Source organism: Vanessa tameamea, chromosome 10 (assembly GCF_037043105.1).
Source record: "Vanessa tameamea isolate UH-Manoa-2023 chromosome 10, ilVanTame1 primary haplotype, whole genome shotgun sequence".
Taxonomy (NCBI): Eukaryota; Metazoa; Arthropoda; class Insecta; order Lepidoptera; family Nymphalidae; genus Vanessa; species Vanessa tameamea.
Window position 1 is genome coordinate 2,757,540 of NC_087318.1, and position 22,354 is coordinate 2,779,893.

The following is a 22,354-nucleotide window of genomic DNA, read 5'->3' on the forward strand; positions in this document are numbered from 1 at the left end:
CAATACAAAGTATTGTTACTTGTCGGTATGATATATGATAAGTGAGTCCTATCTACCCAAGCTTGACTTTCAATTGGGAAGACAAACGTGAAGGGAAATTTAAATATCGAATTAAATTAACCGTAAAATTTAATTCATTTTTTTGTATATTTAATTACTGTGACTCATTTCTTAAAGTTTGAAATATCGAAGACATTTTCACATACAGTTTAAAAAACTAAATATCTCTTAATTCTCTGAGGTTTAGCTAATTCGGTAGCGTTTGCTAAAGCGCCTGGAGATATACTCTCGGGCTGGATATAATTTGCTATATTCGTAAAATATACAATATAAAATCAATATAGTTTGCATGGAGATAGGGATTTGCCAGTGTAAGGAATGTTTTTAGTTCGTGCAATACCAATGATCATGAAATAACCAATTTCCTCATCTACCTTTACGGATTATGTAATCAAAAATTATTAAATCAAATAAAAATAAATATTACGTTGGGTGGTTTAAATGAAATTGAATCGAAACAGAATATTAATATAGTATTAATTCCTTTGAACATCATGAAGCGAAACGGTGAAAGAGGTAAGTGGACCGAGATAAACGGAACGCGAGGTATATCGCCTGTCAGATCCAGCTCCTTGCAGTCGTAGCCCTATGCTCAGATGATTTTAGCCTGATTGCCTTCTATTTACTTTATATATTTATCAATATTTTTATATTGTGGAGCTGGAGTTTGTTCATTGTTTGAACTCTTATAGCATGAACTATCAGATCGATTTAAAGAAGGCACTACTATGAATTAGGCCGTCTATTTAGAGACGTTGAATTGATTCAACTTTTGATTTGATTGATTTTTTGATTATCGATTGAAAAAAAAAAAACATTTCGAATAAATAAGAAGCAGCTCAATAAAACTAACTAACAGGCACAAGGGACATAACATTTTAGGTCCCAAGGTAGGTGGCGCATTGGCGATGTATGGTGGTGTCTATTTCCAGTGATGACTACTTACCATCAAGTGGGCCATTTGTACGACGGCCTCCCTATATCATAAAAAATATAAATTCGTATATACGTACGTATTTCATTCATTCTATACAGGTTGATCTAAAAAGGATTTTTGAAGTATATTGCAATTATTTATTTTTTTATTTGTGAACTTAGTCCACTTATCAGGATAGGAATAATATATACAAGAACTCGTTTTTCATAAAAAAAAATGTTGCATCCCAATTTAATTATAAACAACATACTATACAATATAGCTTACTCAATAGCGCTAAAATAGTATGTGCGTATCGAGTCAAAGGTGGCCGAGCGTGATATCGTGGATCACTATTTTCACGAAATAAAACCGCAAAGAACATTCAGCTTTATTTTTAGCTAAAAACTTCAATTAACGCGATTCTAGAAACCACAGTTCCATACATGGATGTATATACTCGTACATTCGTGCGCGTGTTTTCACGTCCGAACCTCCAAAATAACTTTTAATTCTCCTCTTTCTCCTTTTACTCTCTCCAAGCCACTGAAGGCAACGATAATACCAGCATTACTGCATAAACAGCTGCATCAAGACATATAACTACACCTTAAATATATTGGTTATCATAGAACCGATATTAAAAGTATATATTTAAACATTTACAAAGAAATGTTGCAGAAATTGTGCATGCCCGTCTGGGTAGTCAGATATTCAACCGCCAAACAACAGTACTCAGTATTGTAGTGTTCCGGTTTGAAGGATGAGTGAGCCAGTGTAACTACAGGCACAAGGGACATAACATCTTGGTTCCCAAGGTTGGTGGCGCATTGGTGATGTAAGGAATGGTTAATATTTCTTACAGCGCCATTGTCTATAGGCGGTGGTGACCACTTACCATCAGGTCACCACTTACCACTTACCACTGGCTCGTCCGCCTACCGTTAACATAAAAAAAAAAAATTACAATCATTTACAGTTACGTCGATATGTATAACGACAAAAACACATTAATAAATGAGGCATATTACTCAATACAAGCGTGTATTAACTTTCGTGGACTTAGTATTCGTCGATTTCCAGACATGAGAATATATACAATCAATTATATTGAATTTCCATAAACTGTAAATATAAATTACAATTGTGGAAAAGAGTTACTATTAAGTTTCTTAACGCTTCTTCTCGTCGTATCTTATTCCAATGAAATTCTTTGACGTGTGTATCCATTGCAATCTCGATTGGAGCAGCGTAGGTGAAATTAACTTTACACCAACTCCTCAAAGGGACAGGAGTGTTTAGCCCAGGAGACAATTACAAGCTGTTACTTTACTTTTTTCTTTTAACATATTGGGTTGAGAAGTGAGTTGGAAGAGAATATCGAGGGTGATAAAAAAAAATATTTTATATATATGAAATTAGATTAAGATAAAATGAATTCTTTCTATTATATTTACTAAATAATTCCAGATCAATTAAACTTCAAGTGATCTTAATAAAACTATAAATTCGTATTAAATATGTATATGTTCATTTATTGAGGAGTCATACATATGGAATATTATTATTATTTATCTGAACAAATAAAAAAAATGTACCAAATAAGTACTTTAAAATATAAAAGAGCATTCTAAATAAATAGTCCACGCTTCTGGTGACCCAAGTGGTTGTAATTGCTACAGGACTATCTTTTGGACGGCGGGTTATTTTCTACAATTTGTTTATCATGACTATTTAGTTTAATATAATATATTTTTTTTCAATAAATAAACATGTATTTAAATAAATAAACAAAAATAGTGGATTTCAAACAATCGAAACAATTCACTTTACAAGTTGATCACATCACAAATCAATGAATAAATACATAATTAATGATTACGTATTTAAAATCTATTTTCAACGCAGGTGGTGTTTTTCAAGAACGGACAACGTATCATGCAGTACGTACAGGGTCGAGATCCGCCCTTCGAGCTGTACAACTTCACAGGGGCTGATATAAGTGTAAGTAAATATATATCTATACAAATTAATACATCTTCCAAACAGGCTGAATACTATCCAGATCATTCTAGAAATCTGAAATCCCGCTGGGGTCAATAACCCTTCAAATGACACAACTCACACAACCATATAGAAATCGTAAACAACAATAATGTATTTATTTATTTAAATAATTTATTTAAATAAAAATAAAATTACAAGCTTATTTATATTGATAGTTTGATTAATTAATCACATTTATACGTATTAGAATTTTTACTTTTATCTGTTAGAATCAATAATATCTCCATTAAATGTCACACTGGGTAAAGGCTCTTCTTCTCTTAAGAAAAAGGCTTGGATTTTATTTCAACGTGCTCATCTCATCATAATTAATATATGTGTCATATTAAACATAAAATCTAATTGGGATCCACATAATATAATAATAATATATAATCATATTCTTCTTAGTATGGAGTTGAAGCAAAAGTTTTTATAAACCAATTTGTTTTTAATACCAACCTATTTTACCTAACATGAAAAAGCCAGGTCTTAGGAGTATCACGTTATCCGTGACCCATAACCGTCACGGATCGAAAATTGCCTTTACCTAATACATTGTAAGCGCTTGTAGCTTTTATCACTCTTGACATAAAGGCTATATTCGAAAACAATTTGTAAGGGCTCGATCACATCGCGAAATAAGATATTTAAAGGAATTCAAATGATACGTTACACAACATTATTTTTAGTGAATATTTATCACAAGTGAGCTCTGTGTTGTGAAAAATAGTGACTTTTATTAGAGACTTAATAGTCGTATTAATCTAAATTTAAATTAAATGAATAATAAATACTTCTATGCTAATATTATAAATGTGAAAGTAACTCTGTCTGTTGCAGTTTCATTATATTTACACAGTAATTAGACATATGAATGAATGTAGGTATTACAATAAATAAAATGTTTTTTTTTTATAATTAGTATAATTATTCATTCTAAGGCATTAAAAACGTGTAATAAAAATAATATAAGGTTTAAAAATATAATTTCAATAGTAATTTATGAACTCGTAAATATCAGACAGAGGACATAGCGATGCTCTAATGCGAGTTGCTAAAGATAATCATCTTACACACGATTGTAGTCGTCCATCGCAATTCTTAAAATCGAAATGCCACAAAATATATTCGAGGTGCGCTAACTCTACAAAAAGACGACCGAATCTTCTATATATCAGCTCTATATGTTGTAGTTTAAGCAATCATTTAACATATAACGCTTTTTATACGTATATAAACCTTCACCGAAAAGCACTGCATCTTTTTATATAAGTTTGAAATAAAATTACTACCTTTTTTTATTCAGTTAGGCATCGAAAAAAAAGATATCCTTTTACAATTACTGATGTTACTCGTGTCTATTATGTAAAGGTTTTGTGTGAACGCGTCTTGTGTTGCCGCGATTTATGAAATGTCAAATCGTTTGCATCACCTTCAAGAGTCTCTTTCATAATTTATTATGAAGATATAACTATACATAACGGTTGAACCTAATTGACATAGCTGATAGTATATTGCGGGGGATAGTGCCTTTTACATATAAGTATATTGATATATGTACAGTTTACAGCAATGAGTTAACTGAATGCAGTTTTATAAGTTTCTGTAAGCATTCACCAAAGTGACAGAACTCTAAAAATGAGAATGGAAAACGAATATAACCGTACATATTGTCATTTACAAATTAATAAAACCGAACCACAGGAATTATCTTCTATATAAAATATTTTCAAAGGTTATACGTTAAAAACAAAACAAATAGTGATGGTATTATACTTTGTTTAATTCTATCCTTAATATTATTAACTTTTTTTATTAATCACATTAACAGCCTGTAAATTTTCCACTGCTGGGCTAAGGCCTTCTCTCCCTTTGAGGAGAAGGTTTGGAGCATTTTCCACCACGCTGCTCCAATGCGGGTTGGTAGATACACATGTGGCAGAATTTCGTTGAATTTAGACACATGCAGGTTTCCTCACGATGTTTTCCTTCACCGCCGAACACGAGATGAATTATAAACACAAATTAAGCACATGAAAATTCAGTGCTGCTTGCCTGGGTTTGAACCCGCAATCATCGGTTAAGATGCACGCATTCTAACCACAGGGCCATCTTAGTTTATTAATCACATTACACATAAAAACGCCTAAATACAGAGTTTATTTAGTATCAGAGCAATGCACTGGTTCTAAATGATTTGATAGACTTCTCCGACCTATCTAAAGGCATATCCTTGAAAATGGTTTCATAGGGAAATTGGTTTATTTGGTTCAGGTTTACATGCTCGAGTGATGGATGAGCCAAAATAAAATTAAAAAACGAGCTTATTCCTATTTCCCCACTTTAACTTCTATCCTAATTAAATTTGAAACATCAACAAATCCTATAGACTATTAAATACATATTTTTAGTATATTTTATAGTTTTTCCAACGTTTGCAAATATATTCAGTTATCCAAGAAGTTTTGGAAACTTTTTAATTACCTAATACTAACTTTTATAATTAGTACTAATAAAATTAGTGATAAAAAGTCAAAATTCACAATGTTACAACGCTCTTCAGTAAATAAATTAAAAAAATATATTCTAAATTATATGGATCTATCGCATCTTGAAATTATAAACTATATTATAATAAAAAAATATATTTAAGTCTTTAGTGCTCGTCAAAACACTATTCAATGGAAACTTTGAAATATTGATCAAAGTTATTGTTACCGGTATCGAACTGTATTCTATGAAACAGTATGAATAGATACTTATTCTATCTCTCTCATTACATTTCCCTTACCCTCTTTGTTTTAAATATACATATATGTATGTTTGACTATATAAATATAAAACGATAAATATTTAATGCTACAACACAACTCTATAAAATATGATATAAACAAAATGCAATAACATATATATTAAAATATTTCATTGAATACATCATAAAAGATTAATATTTATTTCATTTTATTACAAATTGTAAATAAAAATTAATTCGAGAAAAATGTGCGATCGGAAATCAAAGCAAATGATTTTATATATCAATTAAATAAAAATTCTTTTGTTAGTTCAGTCGATGTGTTTATTTTTGTCGCAATTTCAAAAATGAAAATTGAAACACTTCTCAGAAACAACATCCAGATAGCGAATCAACTGAGATCGCTACTGCCACAATGATCTATGTTTTGTTCTTTATATGTTCGCCTCGCGTATATGTTTACAGTATTATATACATAAAAGATTTTCAAAGTATTATATTGTCAGGTATCGATGTCCTCATGAACGATTTATTAAGGGACAATTACGCAGGAAGCCATTCTTTGCGTGAGATGTATGCAATGATTTCTCGAACTCCGATGAGATGACTATACGATTTAATGATCACGTGTATTACCAAGACACATTAGCATTACATTAACAGCCTGTAAATTTCCCACTGCTGGGCTAAGGCCTCCTCTGCCTTTGAGGAGAAGGTATGGAGCATATATGGTGGAATACACATGTGGCAGAATTTCGTTGAAATTAGACATATACAGGTTTCCTCACGATGTTTTCCTTCACCGTCGAGCACGAGATGAATTATAAACACGAATTAAGCACATTAAATTCAGTGGTGCTTGCCTGGATTTGAACCCGAAATCATCGGTTAGGATGCACGCTAAGCTGTCACTAAGAATTCGACAGAAAAACTCATTAATTTGTTAATGGCATGACTCGGAATTCGGCCCGAGGCCAAACAGGCTAGTCATTAAGCGATCGACTGTATTGTTATAATATAATAACGATTGCTAATTGATGGGGATAATGCGTTAAGGAATATAATTTAAAGAGATACCCAAACATCAAGCGATATCCAAGGCCAAGAACACTTCTTCAAAAATATGTATAATACCTGAAAATTGAAAGTTTACGTTTTTTTGTTACTTATAACAAAAATATGAGAAGAAAACTTATCTCTCTATCTCTCTCTGTCTGTTTAGCTGTTACTACACGGTTAAACTAGTGAACCGAATTTAATGAAATTTTGTATGAGGCAAGCTGGATCTAGAAGGAAAGACATAGGATACTGTTCTACTCCGAATACCTGACGACTAAACCTTCAAACGCGAGCGAATCCAAGAGTGACAATTAGTATTAAATATAAAAGGTAATTTTTTATATATAATTAATAATAATCCGGAAATTAATAATAATCTAATTTCCCAAAAAATGGGCAAAATTGCAGAGTTCATTTAATTAAGATCTTCAATAATTTAAATGATTTAAATGATACAATATCAAAAGACGAAAGGACGAATTCGGTTGAGTGTAAAACAACTTAGCCGATTTACCGAATACGGTTACACTTCACTTTGAACAAACTTCGAACATTAACAAAGAACTGTAATCTTATAAAGAGTTTTCATTCATTCCGATACATTCAAGAATGCATTCAAATTTATAAACGATTTTACAAAGTATTAACTTTGATTATTGATATTTGATAAGGTCCAAAACAAATTAACTGTTATTATTATTAATAATAATAAAGTTTTAATTATTTAATATGTTTTATAATTATTGAAACCGCTATTTTTAACATATAAACACATTTTATTTTAATCGTCACTACAGAATTTACATTCAAATACATTTTCAACCAAAAATAACTAAAATCGGAAAAATTCATGAATGAAAAAACGACCGCGCGACAATCTATTAATCATTATTAAGACAAAAATATTGTTACACAGATATGAATTAATATTCTTATATGAAGAACGAATGTTAAACAGTTGGAGAAATGCTGAGTGTGTTACGAAATACGCTGAATACGGGAATACAAATAAGATGTTTCGAACTACAATGAAATTCCATTAGAATTGAGTGTGATATAACTAAAACACAATGCACAGACACGTAGACATGTATCTGCGTTCCAAGTTCAAAATAAATAACAATTACTTTTGCAATATCATACTTGACAACGTTCAAAGAATTAAACGCATTGATTAATATATTGTTGGCAAGGTCGTTGCTAAATGCTGCTTTCTATAAATTAAAATTTTAAATTATAATAATAAATTTGTGTTAAGCAATAAAACGTCTTTTATTTCAGTATTTAGGTTACAATTAACACTCGCGTTTCAATGTCACGGAGCAGAGCAAAGACAGAGTTATTTAAAGGCCCGAAATTCAAATTGATTATGTTTTTGGACAATATATACATAAGACTTATACAAGTAAATGCAGCGCGCTTCGGAGATTTTAGAATATAAAACGTATTTTATACAATTGAGCACGGAAAATATTTTAGCGGAAATCGAATCAGATAAAATAATAGTTTCTAAGATGCCAGATATAAGATAATTTAAATATATTTTATTTTAAGATTCAATAAGTCAGTCCATAGATGATAGCGTACCTTGGGAAAGAAAGGACCACCTCTTGGTTTTTGACAGCTAAAACGTAGACGAAATCAATTTATTATATATATATTATAATTAAACTATGACTTACTTTACAGTAGCATTTTTTATATGATATAGGTAGACAACAGTACCACCTGATAGTTAGTGGTCACCATCACTCATAGACATTGGCAATGTAAGAAATATATACCATTCCTTACATCGCCAATGCACCACCAACCTTGGGAATTAAGACGTTATGTCCCCTATGCCTGTATTTACACCAGCTCGCGTTGTACCTACCCAGACAGACTTATACAAAGCCCTAACAAGTAAAAAACACAAAAACATTCCTGTAAGTATCATTGACAACACTGGAAGTCAATAAAAAAAGAACAATACAACATTCCATTTTTAAAATCGTCCAAATCGATGAGACTGTTCCTGTTTTAAGGAATACTACAGAAGTATTGGAATAAAAGTGTACCTCAATGTTTGCAGCAGTGTCGCCTAAGTATTCGCAATTCTTAATTATCTATTCTTTTTTGTTCTAGTTAGTAAAAATGACTCCAACATCCCTAACGTTGGAGAGAATGGATTTTCCAGCGTCCGGTCCTTACGCGTGCGAAATCGCCTTGGAAATACCTCTATATTCAAAGGCGTCCAAAATACACGAAGTGAGCGTTATTGGTGAGTAAAACTTACTTTTATTTCGGGCTATTTGCCTCGGAAAGCTATATAAGGATCTCAAGTGATGTGTTATTTTCTGAGTTACTAGGCACCCATTTTATTTATATAGAACTCTTAACGTAAGGTTGGTAAGGTACAATGAAACTCAAGTAGGCTAATACACAATAGTTTAATTTAAGATATACGATTCTATTTTATTTGTTTGTATATTTGTTATGATATTAAATATGTTATAGGCTAGTTAGTTTGTATCATTATGTGCGCTAATCTCAGGAACTACTATAGATTTATTCAAGGAGAAACGCCCATTCGCGGTAAATGATTTTATCGGCGTGCTGACGAGATGTCTTAGTGCCAGTGAGACGACTAAGAGTAATGAACAAAAAATACAAAATAGATTATATTGGTTAAGGTTATTTTTATTAAAACTTACATAATTTCACGTGGAGGAGCGCGCCTTAAGGCATTAACAACTACGTAAAACATGTCTGGATAGTGAATGAAGAGAGCTATTAATCATCACGTTACGATCATTAGAACTACAATTAAACGTTAACCAATATGAGAAATGGTATGACGTGGACATACAGTTAGTCTTTTTTTTTAGTTCTTTTTCATTTTATTGACATCGTATGTAACGTCAGTGCATCTCATAATGCAAATATATTACAACGATTATTTATTACTAGTGGGTCGCACGCGAACTTCTCGTTTATTTAATAGATTTTTACAAATTTCGAAACTTATGACAAGGTTTTTTTTTTTTTTTTAATTTCATTGTAAATTGACAACGTCTCTTCGTATGATTTACATTTGATTTTTTTTATACAGCCATAGCGCCGTTCTCTACGGGGCCAGAATCTTTCATCGTTCTCTAAGATTAATTATTTGTTAAATCATAACACTTTAATAAATTGCAACCAAGAATCCTCTTTATTTTTCGCACACCTACGGCTGGAGCTCTTCAAACCTATAATCGTTTTTTATATGCAGCTATCGTCCCATAATCACTGGACAAAAATCGGCTTGCGCTATTAATATATAAGATTAGCCTATTTATTTATTGTACTCAATTTTTTTTACATTTTACATTATCAGCCTGTAAATTTCCCACAGCTGGGCTAAGCCCTCCTCTCCCTTTGAGGAGAAGGTTTGGAGCATGTTCCACCACGCTGCTCCAATGCGGGTTGGTGGTATACACATGTGATAGAATTTCATTGAAATTAGACACATGTTTCCTCACGATGTTTTCCTTCACCGCTGAGCACGAGATGAATTATAAACACAAATTAAGCACATGAAAATTCAGTGGTGCCTGCCTGGGTTTGAACCCGAAATCATCGGTTAAGATGCACGCGTCCTAACCCCTGGGCCATCTCGGCTCTCTATAGGTACTGTTATTCGTAATACTAACATATATATGTTGTAGCTACGATTTTTGAAGCGGGCAACATTAAAAAAAATAACATTCGCGGGAAAGTTAAGCTGCCTTCTGGATACGCTGGAACCGGGAACATTGTAATAACATTATCTTACATTACTGTATTGTTTTACATTAATTGCTTAACTTAATTAATAAAGAAAAAGGTTTTTAATTAATTTCGAAAAAAAAAAAAAAAACAGCTCATATAAATACACCGTACAAATAATCAGCAGCAATTAATTAACAAATAACTTTCATTTGCATATATTTACATTTATAATAAGAAAGTTGGATTTTTTAATGAACTGATAGAATAATGATTTTTTAATGATAAGTGGTACATACCATACACATTGGGACTGTATGAAGTACAAGTCCTAACATCGCTAATACGTCACCAATCTTGGGAATAAAGAACAAAGAAATCACGTCCCTGGTGCCTGAACTCTTTCCGGTCGTGTGCGATTTGCCGTTACATCGGATTACGAGATCGGAATAGAAAATGCCCATGTGTTTATTATATGTCCGTAGTTGCCAGTCTTCTTGATATATGTTGCCAGGTATCCTTGATATTAGCCGCCGTAGCAAAAATCGGTCAAACGGACATAATAAATACGTAAATAGACAAAGTATAGCATCATGTTAATTTTAATTTTAGTTTTAAAATTCTGTTACGTATTCATTTAAGCTAAAAGACTCACTATCATAATTTCGGTTTTGATGCAAGGAATCGCAAATGGAGTTAATTTGTTATAACATAAATTCCTTTGTTAAAATCTCATTGTATGTATAATGTTTATGTCAAGATTACAATTTATCTACAGCAGTGCTATTCTCTGAGAACTCACTCCGTATCTCATTTATAAAATGTTGTTAACTGACTTGGTGACTGTAGAATAAGGGGGTACTCAATTCGGTTGTAATTTTTTTATCATGTTTATTACCTTAGAACCCCGTCATTTATGACCCGTTTTGTCAAAAATATTTTTTTGGTTAGGAAGTTATATTTCCTGTTTAGTCCTATTTATATGACAAGAAAAAAAAACCACGTATCTCTCTTTTTTTGTGAATGTCTTTTTTTATGGACTTGATTATTTTAAGGAACATGATCATTAATATTTAATTTTCAATTAAAACTTGGATATTATCACAAGAAACGTGCTAGTTAACAGGTGAGCGCATTTGATGCATACTAAGATATCACGTGCCCAGGAAGGCGTCAGGTGCAAGAAGCGACCCCGATTTATAGAAATGAAATGGTATCATAATTCGTAGCAAATATACATACAGAAATGTTAGATAGAGTTCATGAAATTGCGAATGTTTCAGTGTATTATTTGTTCATGATCTTATCATTAGGATTACAATTCAGATCGACTGTATAAATAAGATCTTGTAAACAATGCAAAAATCCAGCAATTTTCCTATTCCTAATCGCTGGGTTTTTGCATAAACACTTTAAATTTAAGAAATGTAAAAAAATACATAAATAATTTCGGTATTAATTTATTTGCCGTATATTTTTAGAAATCCTGTCAAAATTGCAGTTTATTCCTTGCAATTTTAGGATAATAATAATAGCATTGCTGAAGCTAGGCCAATATCGGCAATTTCAAACTCACTTGTTTCTGACTCGTGAATTACTGGAAATCGACTTACGTCATTCGATACTTTGGAGAAATATTATGTCTAATTATATTAGTATATAGTTAGTGTAGCATATATTATGACATGGAATAAGCTAGAAAACCTTCTCCTCAAAGGTAGAGGAGGCCTTAGCCCAGCAGTGGGAAATTTACAGGCTGTTAATGTAATAACATGACAATTCAAGGTGCTGTAAGATTCGAGTTTGTTACTACATGTAGAATAGCTTTACTTTTTTAAAAATAAGAAAAAGTGAATTATTTTATAAGAGTGATAACGTAAAAAGGGACGGAAGTTTGTAACAGGAAGTTGGGAGAGCGCGCGCTATTTGATTTGACCAATAAACGCTATGCTAGAGTGGGATGTCAGATGGTACGAACACATTTTCCGAAAGGATAATCTCAAAGTTTGTCAATTATCAGGATACTATGTCAAATGTCACACTACACTATATCAAATGCAACTACTGTGAGGCTCACTCTTTTTTTAGTATAAACACATCAAAAAAGATGTTGATGGTACTCGCACAGTACGGTTTAGATCAAAGATTCCTTGACGTAAAACATATGGTTGAAGTAAATTAGTTTCGATTTTTTTTTCTTTAAAAATGTATTTTAATAAAGATCACATCTTACTTGTGTGACGTCGAGAGAGGTTGTTAGTTCTACATAAAGACCTGTAACACATTTTTGACACCTTCACTTGCCCTTCCTTCGTAACGAAAACATCCAACTATTTTCTACCTCAAGTTTCCTTCTTCATAAAATAATAATAACATTGCGATACGATAATTTTATTTATTAACCACCATGTTTGATATTCAGTTGTGTAATTTCCGGCGGAGAAGAATGGACACCATTTACATCCGCCATTTTGAAAAAGATGATATAATGTGACCATTTTCACAAGAATCAGAAAGTACCTCCGACCTATTCAAACCTATTATGTAATACTTGATATCCTCAAACAAATTGCACTTAAATTACAAAGTTATAGACCACTACACATTGATCAAAGTAGTTCGCCGAGTCACTATTTCTTAGAAACTAGACAATCTCCTGACTGCGGAACTTAAGCACGAACGACCATCCTCACTAATTTGTTGTTGAACGAAGAAAATCTTTGAAACGTTTTAATTTTGTTTTAATTAGTTTTAGGTCATTGTCCGTAGATACCGACAGTTAATAATATAACCCAATCGGGTATATACCATAAGACGTCAATGCACTGCAAATCACGAAATAATAACGGGTGCTGTACAGCAGAGAGCTGTTTGACTTGAGTGGATAACCGACTTAAAATAATGTGTATATAATTGAGTTATAAGCCTGCCTGATTTATTAATAATGACTGGTTTGTCCTACACATCATAGGTCTACGTATTCCTACAATAGGTCATCTAGGCTTATCAAGTACATATAATGGTAATTGCAATATCCAGCAAGTTAAATCCTGACTATCCCATCCTGTCCCCACTAACATAACATTAACAGCCTGTTAATTAAATTTCCCACTGCTGGCCTAAGGCCTCCTCTCCCTTTGAAGAGAAGGCTTGGAGTATATTCCAACACGCTGCTCCAATGCAGGTTGGTGCATATACATGTGGCAGAATTTCATTGATATTAGACACATGCAGGTTTCCTCACAATGTTCTCCTTCACCGCCGAGCATGAGATGAATTATAAACTCAAATTAAGCTCATGAAAATTCAGTGGTGCTTGCCGGGGTTTGAACCCGCAATAATCGGTTAAGATGCACGTATTCTAACCACTGGGTTAACACGGCTGTATGTCTCTATGTCCCTATTAAACTAACATTAATTCAAAGAGAACATTGGTAACTTCTGAAAACAATAATTGCTAGATTATTTTTAAAAGCCTGTAATACTTTGTAAACGATGGGAAGTCGTATTGTCTAAGAAAACAGTTGAATATATTAACAGTGCAATTGTATTATAACATTTGTCTGAAGGCCCTGCGTAGTCTGTTCTTGTATTAGAATACCATTAACACTCAATAACACGAATACTGACATATATATCGAATTGATAGGATTCGTATATTTTAAATTTCATTACAAATACCAAAATCATACGTCGCGTAATTTTGTAAACGTTTTACTAAACGAAATATATCCGAAAGTACTAAATAACAAAGTATGGTATAGTTATGTTTATTGTAAGTCAGTGTTGAATGTGTCTTTCAACCTGAGGATCTAACTCAAATAAAAATTATAAATCGTTCTTAAAAAGTCGGTGAAAATACAAAAATAAATAGAGATTGTGGAACATCCTATTGGAACGAAGTTGCTTGTCCTATATATTATGTATTAAATAACAGATACAATGGAATAAATAAACAACGTTTGGAACAATATCTTATATACTAATAGCGTAAGCCGGTTTAGCTGCACATAAAAAATTGGTTATAGTTTCATATTGAAGAACGCCAGCCGTAGATGTGCAGAAAAATATAGAGGATTCTTGATTGCAATTTACTAAATTGTTATGATTTTAGGGAGCGGAACGAAGTTACTGGCCGGGTAGAAAGCGGCGCTAATGGCGGAATAAAGAAAAATATAAAACGTACGAACAGACATCGTCAGTTTAAAATGAAATTAAATTAAAACAAAACCTGTCATGGCTATCGAATTTCCTAAAAATCTGTTGAATAAACGCAAAGTTTCGCCGGCGAGCCACTAGTACAGCAACAAAAAATAAGTTTAAATAATATTATATTAAACCGTATATAATAAATAGATAGATAGAGAGATAAAGAGAAAGAGATGACAATAATAAATAGAAAGAGAAAGAAAGATAAATATAAAGTAAGGGGCTTCCAGTTCACTTTACTGTAAGGCGCGTAAAAGAACTTCGTTCCGAAAAACACATATAAAATATAACGTTCTACGTTTCTTGAAGTAGGTTAAAAGAGCAACAAGCTTTAGAGTCATGATTTAAAAATGTAAGGTGCAGCCGCCGACATCACGCGTTTCTTTTTCTTCCAAGACTAATCAGCCTGGAGAGCTACCTCATCCCGTCGACTGCACCGCACATTTCTAAATTACGAATCTAATGCCTGACTGTATATTTTCATATTGTTCGCTGTCAGTTTGTTTCTTAACAATTAGAAAAGAGTCGAGATCATGGGACTGGATGACGTCATCTGAATTAGGAAATTTCGTAATAAGCCTATAAAAAACCGCAGCTACTTTAAACAAAGTGACGGTACAAGCAAAAGTCTCACTTGAATCTCGACTCTGTAGTACTGTTTGTTAGTATTTTGATTTTATCGTAATACGGATGCTTATTTTTATACCGTGACGGTGATCGTCGCATTTTGATTGGCTGTATTATCAGTATATTGGAAATGTAAATTAAATGAGAACTGTCTCAACTGTTTTAATGTGACGCCTGTATTTTCAATACATGTCCGCTTTGATTGGGTATTATAGTCGTAAATGTCGTTCCACTGCTCAATGTTTGCGCTAGTCTTGTTCGAAGTTCATTTAGAATTCTTTATGTAGACATATGTATGTAAACGGTATTTTAACTCCACACGGAAAACGAAAACTAACGAGATACTGGTATTCATTTCTGAATCGGACACTATCGTTTGAATTTTAATTTTACTTACACTGAAACAGGAAATTGCTAAAAGAAAATATGCTCTTATCTGAGACCATACTTTACGTATTTCTCAGAGTAACAAAGTATTTATTATATTAGTTAACGGCTTTACTTATAAATGTTCTATTTAAACTGATTTTTTATATTCAGAAAAAGATATAACGTTAAACTAATGACTCCTTAAACAATATAAGTAAAACCATTAATTAATAAAAAATGCTACTTAGAAAGATAGATTGTCTAAAACTTTAAACGAAATTTAAAATTGTTGAATATATTCGATTACAAAAATATTAATTGAAACGATTGCTCGGTTTGATTATTTTTTAAATGTATCATTTATTTACATAAGAATAAAATATCGAAATTACCTTTAATATTATTAATATCATCCTGTAAATGTTCCAAAACCAGAACTTATTCCACACGCAAATAGTTTACTGTTGATTTGTATATTTCCATGTATTTGATTTTCATTCAATACGCGAATATCGCCTTACGATTTGTGAATAAACCAAAGGTATCAAACACGATTGAATTGTTAATATTCAAGTATTAAGATTCATATAATTGAAATAACATTTTAGAGATTGTGCCCTATATGAAGGACGGCTCGCAAGTAAAATGAGAATTCTGAACAAATACACGTCTGTTTATTAAGTGAGCCACAGAGAACTGAGTAATGAGTACAGTATGTGTGTTTTATATAAATATTTGCATAGGAGGCAAAATATCATAAGTTGGAAGATTGACAATTAATGAATGATTACTTATCACAATACCGCTGTTAGTCATGATCAGGTCCACTTGTCAAGACTGAATAAAAAAATGAAAGCTTTTAAATCTCTTTATCGTGAATAGAATGTGTACGTTTTTAACGATAGAAGTGGAATAAAAGTGCGCGATCGTAAAATCGGCTTTGAGTTTTGCATGGTCCAGCGATAGCCTTTGTGCTATTTTACACTATGCATCTAGTATTTACTATGAGCCGCTCTTTAAAAGACTACGTTTGTTCGTGTATTGACTCGTATTTTTTTTTTTTTTCATAGCATAATTAATGAACCAACTTAAACAAAGAAAATGTTTATTATGCAAAACCTTAGGATTCCGTTGTTTGGTATTATGTTCTGCTTCTACAACATAATTATTATAATAGATATATTAATATTGTATATGATTTTGCGTTGTTTTATCTGTATTTTATTCTTGTCTGATTTCAGTTCGGCAAAAATACCGTCCAAAAATCAAGATTAAACATAAAAAACTTTCGTCCAACGACGATCTAGAGGCTATCTGTCAGAGCTCACCGGCGCATCCCGCGCCACACCTAACGTGGCTCATCAATAATGTAAAAGTAAGTATAATATATACAATATTACCTACGAGCCGGTTGTCCCAATTTCGTAGGAATAAAATTCATACCCATTTCTCCTTTAAGACGTGGATATCTGTGCCTTCATTTTAGTTATATTGATTATTATTTTTTCTGTAATCCTTACATCATAAGTAGCATTTCCTCTTTTTTCTTAAAAAAATAATTAGAAGTAATAGAAATAAATACACAAAGTAACTTCTGGATTTGTTATTATTGGCTATTTTTCTAAGATAAGATTCTTTTACATTTAGATTTTCAATAACACAATAACTACAAAGGGAACCTTCAGCTTATATTTACAGATTTTTTTTTTATTATTAAATAAAAACGTAATCGATGCGCGCAAATTATGCAATCCCTCCTTCGCCTAATAAATGAACCTATGGACTTATGACACTTTTCCCCACTAATACAGAGCACAGAAAGTTTAAGGTTTTCGCGAGGCATATTTATCGGTAACGCTCAACCGCAATTTCAACAACGTATATTCTACCTAAAATTAAAATTTCCAAATAAAAAATATTTTCGTAATAAACCTATGTTTCAAATTTCAGCTTTCTAAGCTCAATAGTTTTGTCTGTTCATTGATAAACAATGAAGACAAAACGATTTTATAAATATTAGTAGATAGGATATGGTCTAATCTGTGATTGGTCCGGATGTTACTAAATATATCAATTCTAATTATTGCACCTGAAGACTTAACTAAATGTTAATTACTGTATAAATTTTAATGTGTGGAGCGATGACATGATGCTAGAATAATTTCTCCCATGAATTGAAATTTCGATTCTCTGTGCGACATTTAACCAGCCTTTTGCATCATCGGCCTGATGATGATACATTTGAACGCTTGAAGTGATTTACTTTTATTATTTATGTTATTTGATGTATAAAACCAATATTGTAGGATCTGTTAAATTCTTATCCCCGATACCCTGATACAGGTTACAATGATACCTTTATGAGCAACTGCTTCTTGGTCTAGTGACTAGATATAATGACAAAGATCCCGCAGTTCAAACCCTAAGTCAGGCTATTAAAAAGTTATTGGGTTTTTCAGTCGAAAAGTTCTCAGTAATAGCCCAAAGTCTGAGGAAGTTGGAGTTGTTCACTCTACCCGGACGTGTCGGATTGTCATCCTATCCTAAACTAACTATTAGAGTGAGAGAATAGAGAGTTCTTCTTAGTTAGCTGATCTCCCTTGAGGTTAGTCGCCCTGACCAAAATCGGACAGGACGACATAATCAATCATGTTTTAAATGAAATTACATATCATTAAGTAATTATCAAACAGTAAATAAAATCTTCGCAAATACTTCCTTTTCGTCTTGAAGAACATGATTCAGTTTATTCCATCACGATATTCCAACGCAGGTTGGCGTAATTTCATCCAACAGATGCTATTTTCCTCATGTTCCACTTCACTTCTAAGTACGAGATGAATTATTAACGCAAATGTGTACATGTACTTAACACGAAAACGTCATTGGTTCTTGCCTGGTTTGAATCCGGAATCTTCCGTTAATATTCACGTTCACGTCACCATTCATCAAGCTATTAACTAATCTATTTCGGTGATATATTTTGTTTTTTCTGAACCAGTTCTATAAGTTTGGTATACTATTTCTTGTGAGGTGATAAATTGAGCATAATAAATAATACCAATGGAAGCGCAGTTCAGTCAACAAGCTTGGAAGTATATGAATGCTCTGCACTATTTTATGCAATACATTATAATAGTTTAAACTTTATATTAAAACACATATAATAATAAGTTATTACATTAGTTATGTGAACTTATTTAACCATGTTATCAATTCAATTCAATTCAATCAGACCAATGCCTTATTAATCCTCTTCTGCTGTTAATAATGTTCACACAGAACGAAGTATTTCGTCTGTTTTTAAACTTATAAATAATCATTGTTGGTATGCCTTAATATATTAATAAATATATTTTTTTTTATTTGTAACCTCTTTATGTTAATTCTATTCCAAAACAACACATACGATTGCGTTGAAACTACAACCAGTTGTCGACACTTACAACAGTAGCTCTCTGCTATTAGTCCTAGCAGGGTACGGGCATCGAAGTTTTAGTCCCCGATTCCTCTCTGATAACTACGAGTATGATTACCGATTCCATTTACTTTTGACCTCAAAGATCAGAACCTCTTAGGATCTGAGGTAGTCAATATAAAAGGCAAAAAAGGTTATAGTAGTTCCAGCCCCGCTATTAACTTAAGGTACCGACGTATCGATAAACCTTTATCGAAAAAACTCGTTGATATTTCCATTGCAACGTTTCCAGCACAGTGACATCAACGTCGCGTGGTAGTTCCTGAGTCGTATTATTAATTTTATATATAATAAATGGCATTGCTATAAACACCGTGCATAGTTAGTCTAATACATAAATGCACTTTTTTCTTGGTTTTAATAGCAACACCTAAAATTTGATAATAAACAAAGGTAATAAATTTACTCGTATTTTAAGGTAACTTGAATCCAACAACGGATTAAACATTAAATTAGGTTGTCTTTATAAACGAGTTCTCGAACACGGCTTCGTTTTAAACTGCATTTAGGTTAAATGGGTAACAATACGAAGATTCTGATGAAACGTATAGTAACTTTTCTCAGTGTAATGATGTGCATTGTGCTTACTTAAGCGAATAGTATATAGAAATTTGAATCATTTTATATTTATAATAAAATCAAATAAAGTAATTTGTGTTAAGAATTAATTAATTGGCCTCAATGTAAACAATTCTTATGTAAAAAAAGATCGTTGATATTTTGAATGTTGGTAATTTATATTATAATTTAAAACGATATATATTAATAGGGTTAAAACGTGAATTTAGTGTTTGGTGAAAATCAGGCAGAATATATATTTTAATTACATTTGATTGACATAATTTTTTAATTGAGATTTTGGAAAAGTGTGCCTACCGAAATTATAGCCGGTTTGTTTCGGTAGAATCTACTTTCGAACCGATGGTCAATTTGTATTTAATATAATTATGTGAAATTTAGAATCAAACGTGCTTATAAAAGCCTGCTTGAATATTGTGAGTATTTTGATAGGACGGCTTATTATATTATTTGATCACTAGATGGGCCTGCGGCTATACCTGCGCGAATTCTATAAAACTTTACCTATCACACAAACAATCACCTCCAATTTTTGGTTGAATTAAAAAAAAAGGAAAAAGTAGCTAATGGCCTTCCCCGAAACTCAAAACTTTCTCCGTACTAAATTTCATCTAAATCGGTTCAGCGCTTTAAGCGTGAAGAGTTAACAGACAGACTTACTTTCGCATTTATAATATTAGTAGGTATATTACATTATTATTCTACCCACCTGTAAATTTCCCACCGCTGGGCTAAGGCCTCCTCTCCCTTTGAAGTGAAGGTTTGGAGCATATTCCACCACGCTGCTCCAATGCGGGTTGGTGGATACATATGTGGCAGAATTTCGTTGAAATTAGAAGATGCAGGTTTCAAGCACAACATGAATTATAGACACAAATTAAGCGCATGAGAATTCAGTAGTGCTTTCCTGGGTCTGAACCCGCAATCATCGGTTAAGATGCACGCGTTCTAACCACTGGGCCATCTCGGCTCTATTAGTATATATTACTTGTTTATTATTTATACAAGTATCGTTAAATACCCCTAGGAGAATTCTCTTACCTCTTAAGGGGTTCAATTAAGTAAGTAACTTAACTTTCGAGGATGATGGGAACTTTTTTATTTTATATTTCTTACGCACTTATTTTTACCTTGAAATTAAAACGATCCCTAGATATTTTTTGAGGAATTAAGCAATATGATATTTATAACTTTAAGTCTAAGTTAAAAAAATACATTTATACTAATCATTTTATTTTATAAATGTATTATTTTTAAAGTATCGTTAAACATTGTTTTCTGTATGTATTGTATTTTGACGGGGGTGAGTAAACCAGTGTTACATGCACAAGGGACATAACATCTTAGTATTAATAGTACAAATGGTTTGTAGAATCATTGGGGACAAGGAATGGTTAATATTTCTTATAGCGTCAATGTGTACGTAGTGGTGACGACTTACCATCATGTGATCAAGTGTCGCCTTTTACCGTCCGCCATTTAATAGTATAAAAAAAAGATTATCATTTCAACGTTTTCTGAGAATAGCTTATATATATTGACATACAAATATTTATCTTCCTCTCGCCTTAAACTGATCTCAACATAATTTTATTTAAATTGTCTTTTAATTACATAAGTATAATATAAACGATGCTATATATGTATACATAGCATACCTTGCCACCATTCACAGTGGTCATAATCTGTGCAATAATAATAATATTTTTCATTTGCACACAATTATGCAATGCCTATATGCAAATAATTATTGTGTAAATACATTTATAAAAAAATCTATAATATATCTTTTAATAAATAAACTTTAAAGCTATACTAATTAGTTATATAATATATTTCAGTTAGCTTTTATGACATGTGTCCAAAGCCTGCTTTGTTATATTAAAAACAAATTTTAATAACTTTTTTTTTTTTTTAAATAATTATATAATACGAATTATAAGTGTTAACTCGCTGAAATCAGTTAAGTCTTACTACCCATATTTCCACCAACCTGCATTGGAGCAGCGTGGTGGAATATGCTTGTTGGAAATATACAGGCTGCTAATGTTTTTATGTATGTTACTTCCCATATATTTTTGTTGCTAACTTAATTCTTAATTTTGCCATTTTCTTATAATTAAAATTTAAAAAAAAATACATATATTTTTCTCGTTTTTTTACGTTTCAATGAAATGATTTTTGGGATAATATTTTATTATTTAATTCGTTTACTATCTTGGCTTGGATCTAATTTTGCATCGTTTCTAATCATTTTATAACTCTCATCGACTAAAATTGATCTGTACAAATAACACTGAAATTTCCGCTTGTAGTTTCAAAATTAATGACTCCTTCAAATTAATATTCATCCATTTATAAGGGTAACTAAACAACCGTTCTGTATATTTTTATTAAAATCGATAAAGTCTATCAAAACTTAAACAACTGAAGTTTACGTATTTATTTAACGTATAATACAAATTTAACGCATATAAAATGACGAGAACCAAATAGTATTAAATGAATTAAATTTTATATAAAG

General features: G+C 31.8%; 1 protein-coding gene across 1 annotated transcript in view; it reads left to right on the top strand.

The window, feature by feature from the left end:
- LOC113404017 (uncharacterized) overlaps positions 1 to 22,354 on the top strand; it is a 118,909-nt gene that overhangs the window by 89,139 nt on the left and 7,416 nt on the right. The window contains exons 4-6 of the mRNA XM_026644748.2: positions 2,885 to 2,980; positions 8,964 to 9,099; positions 17,015 to 17,148. Of these exons, the coding sequence (XP_026500533.2) occupies positions 2,885 to 2,980; positions 8,964 to 9,099; positions 17,015 to 17,148 (366 nt within the window). The remainder of the gene's footprint in view (positions 1 to 2,884; positions 2,981 to 8,963; positions 9,100 to 17,014; positions 17,149 to 22,354) is intronic.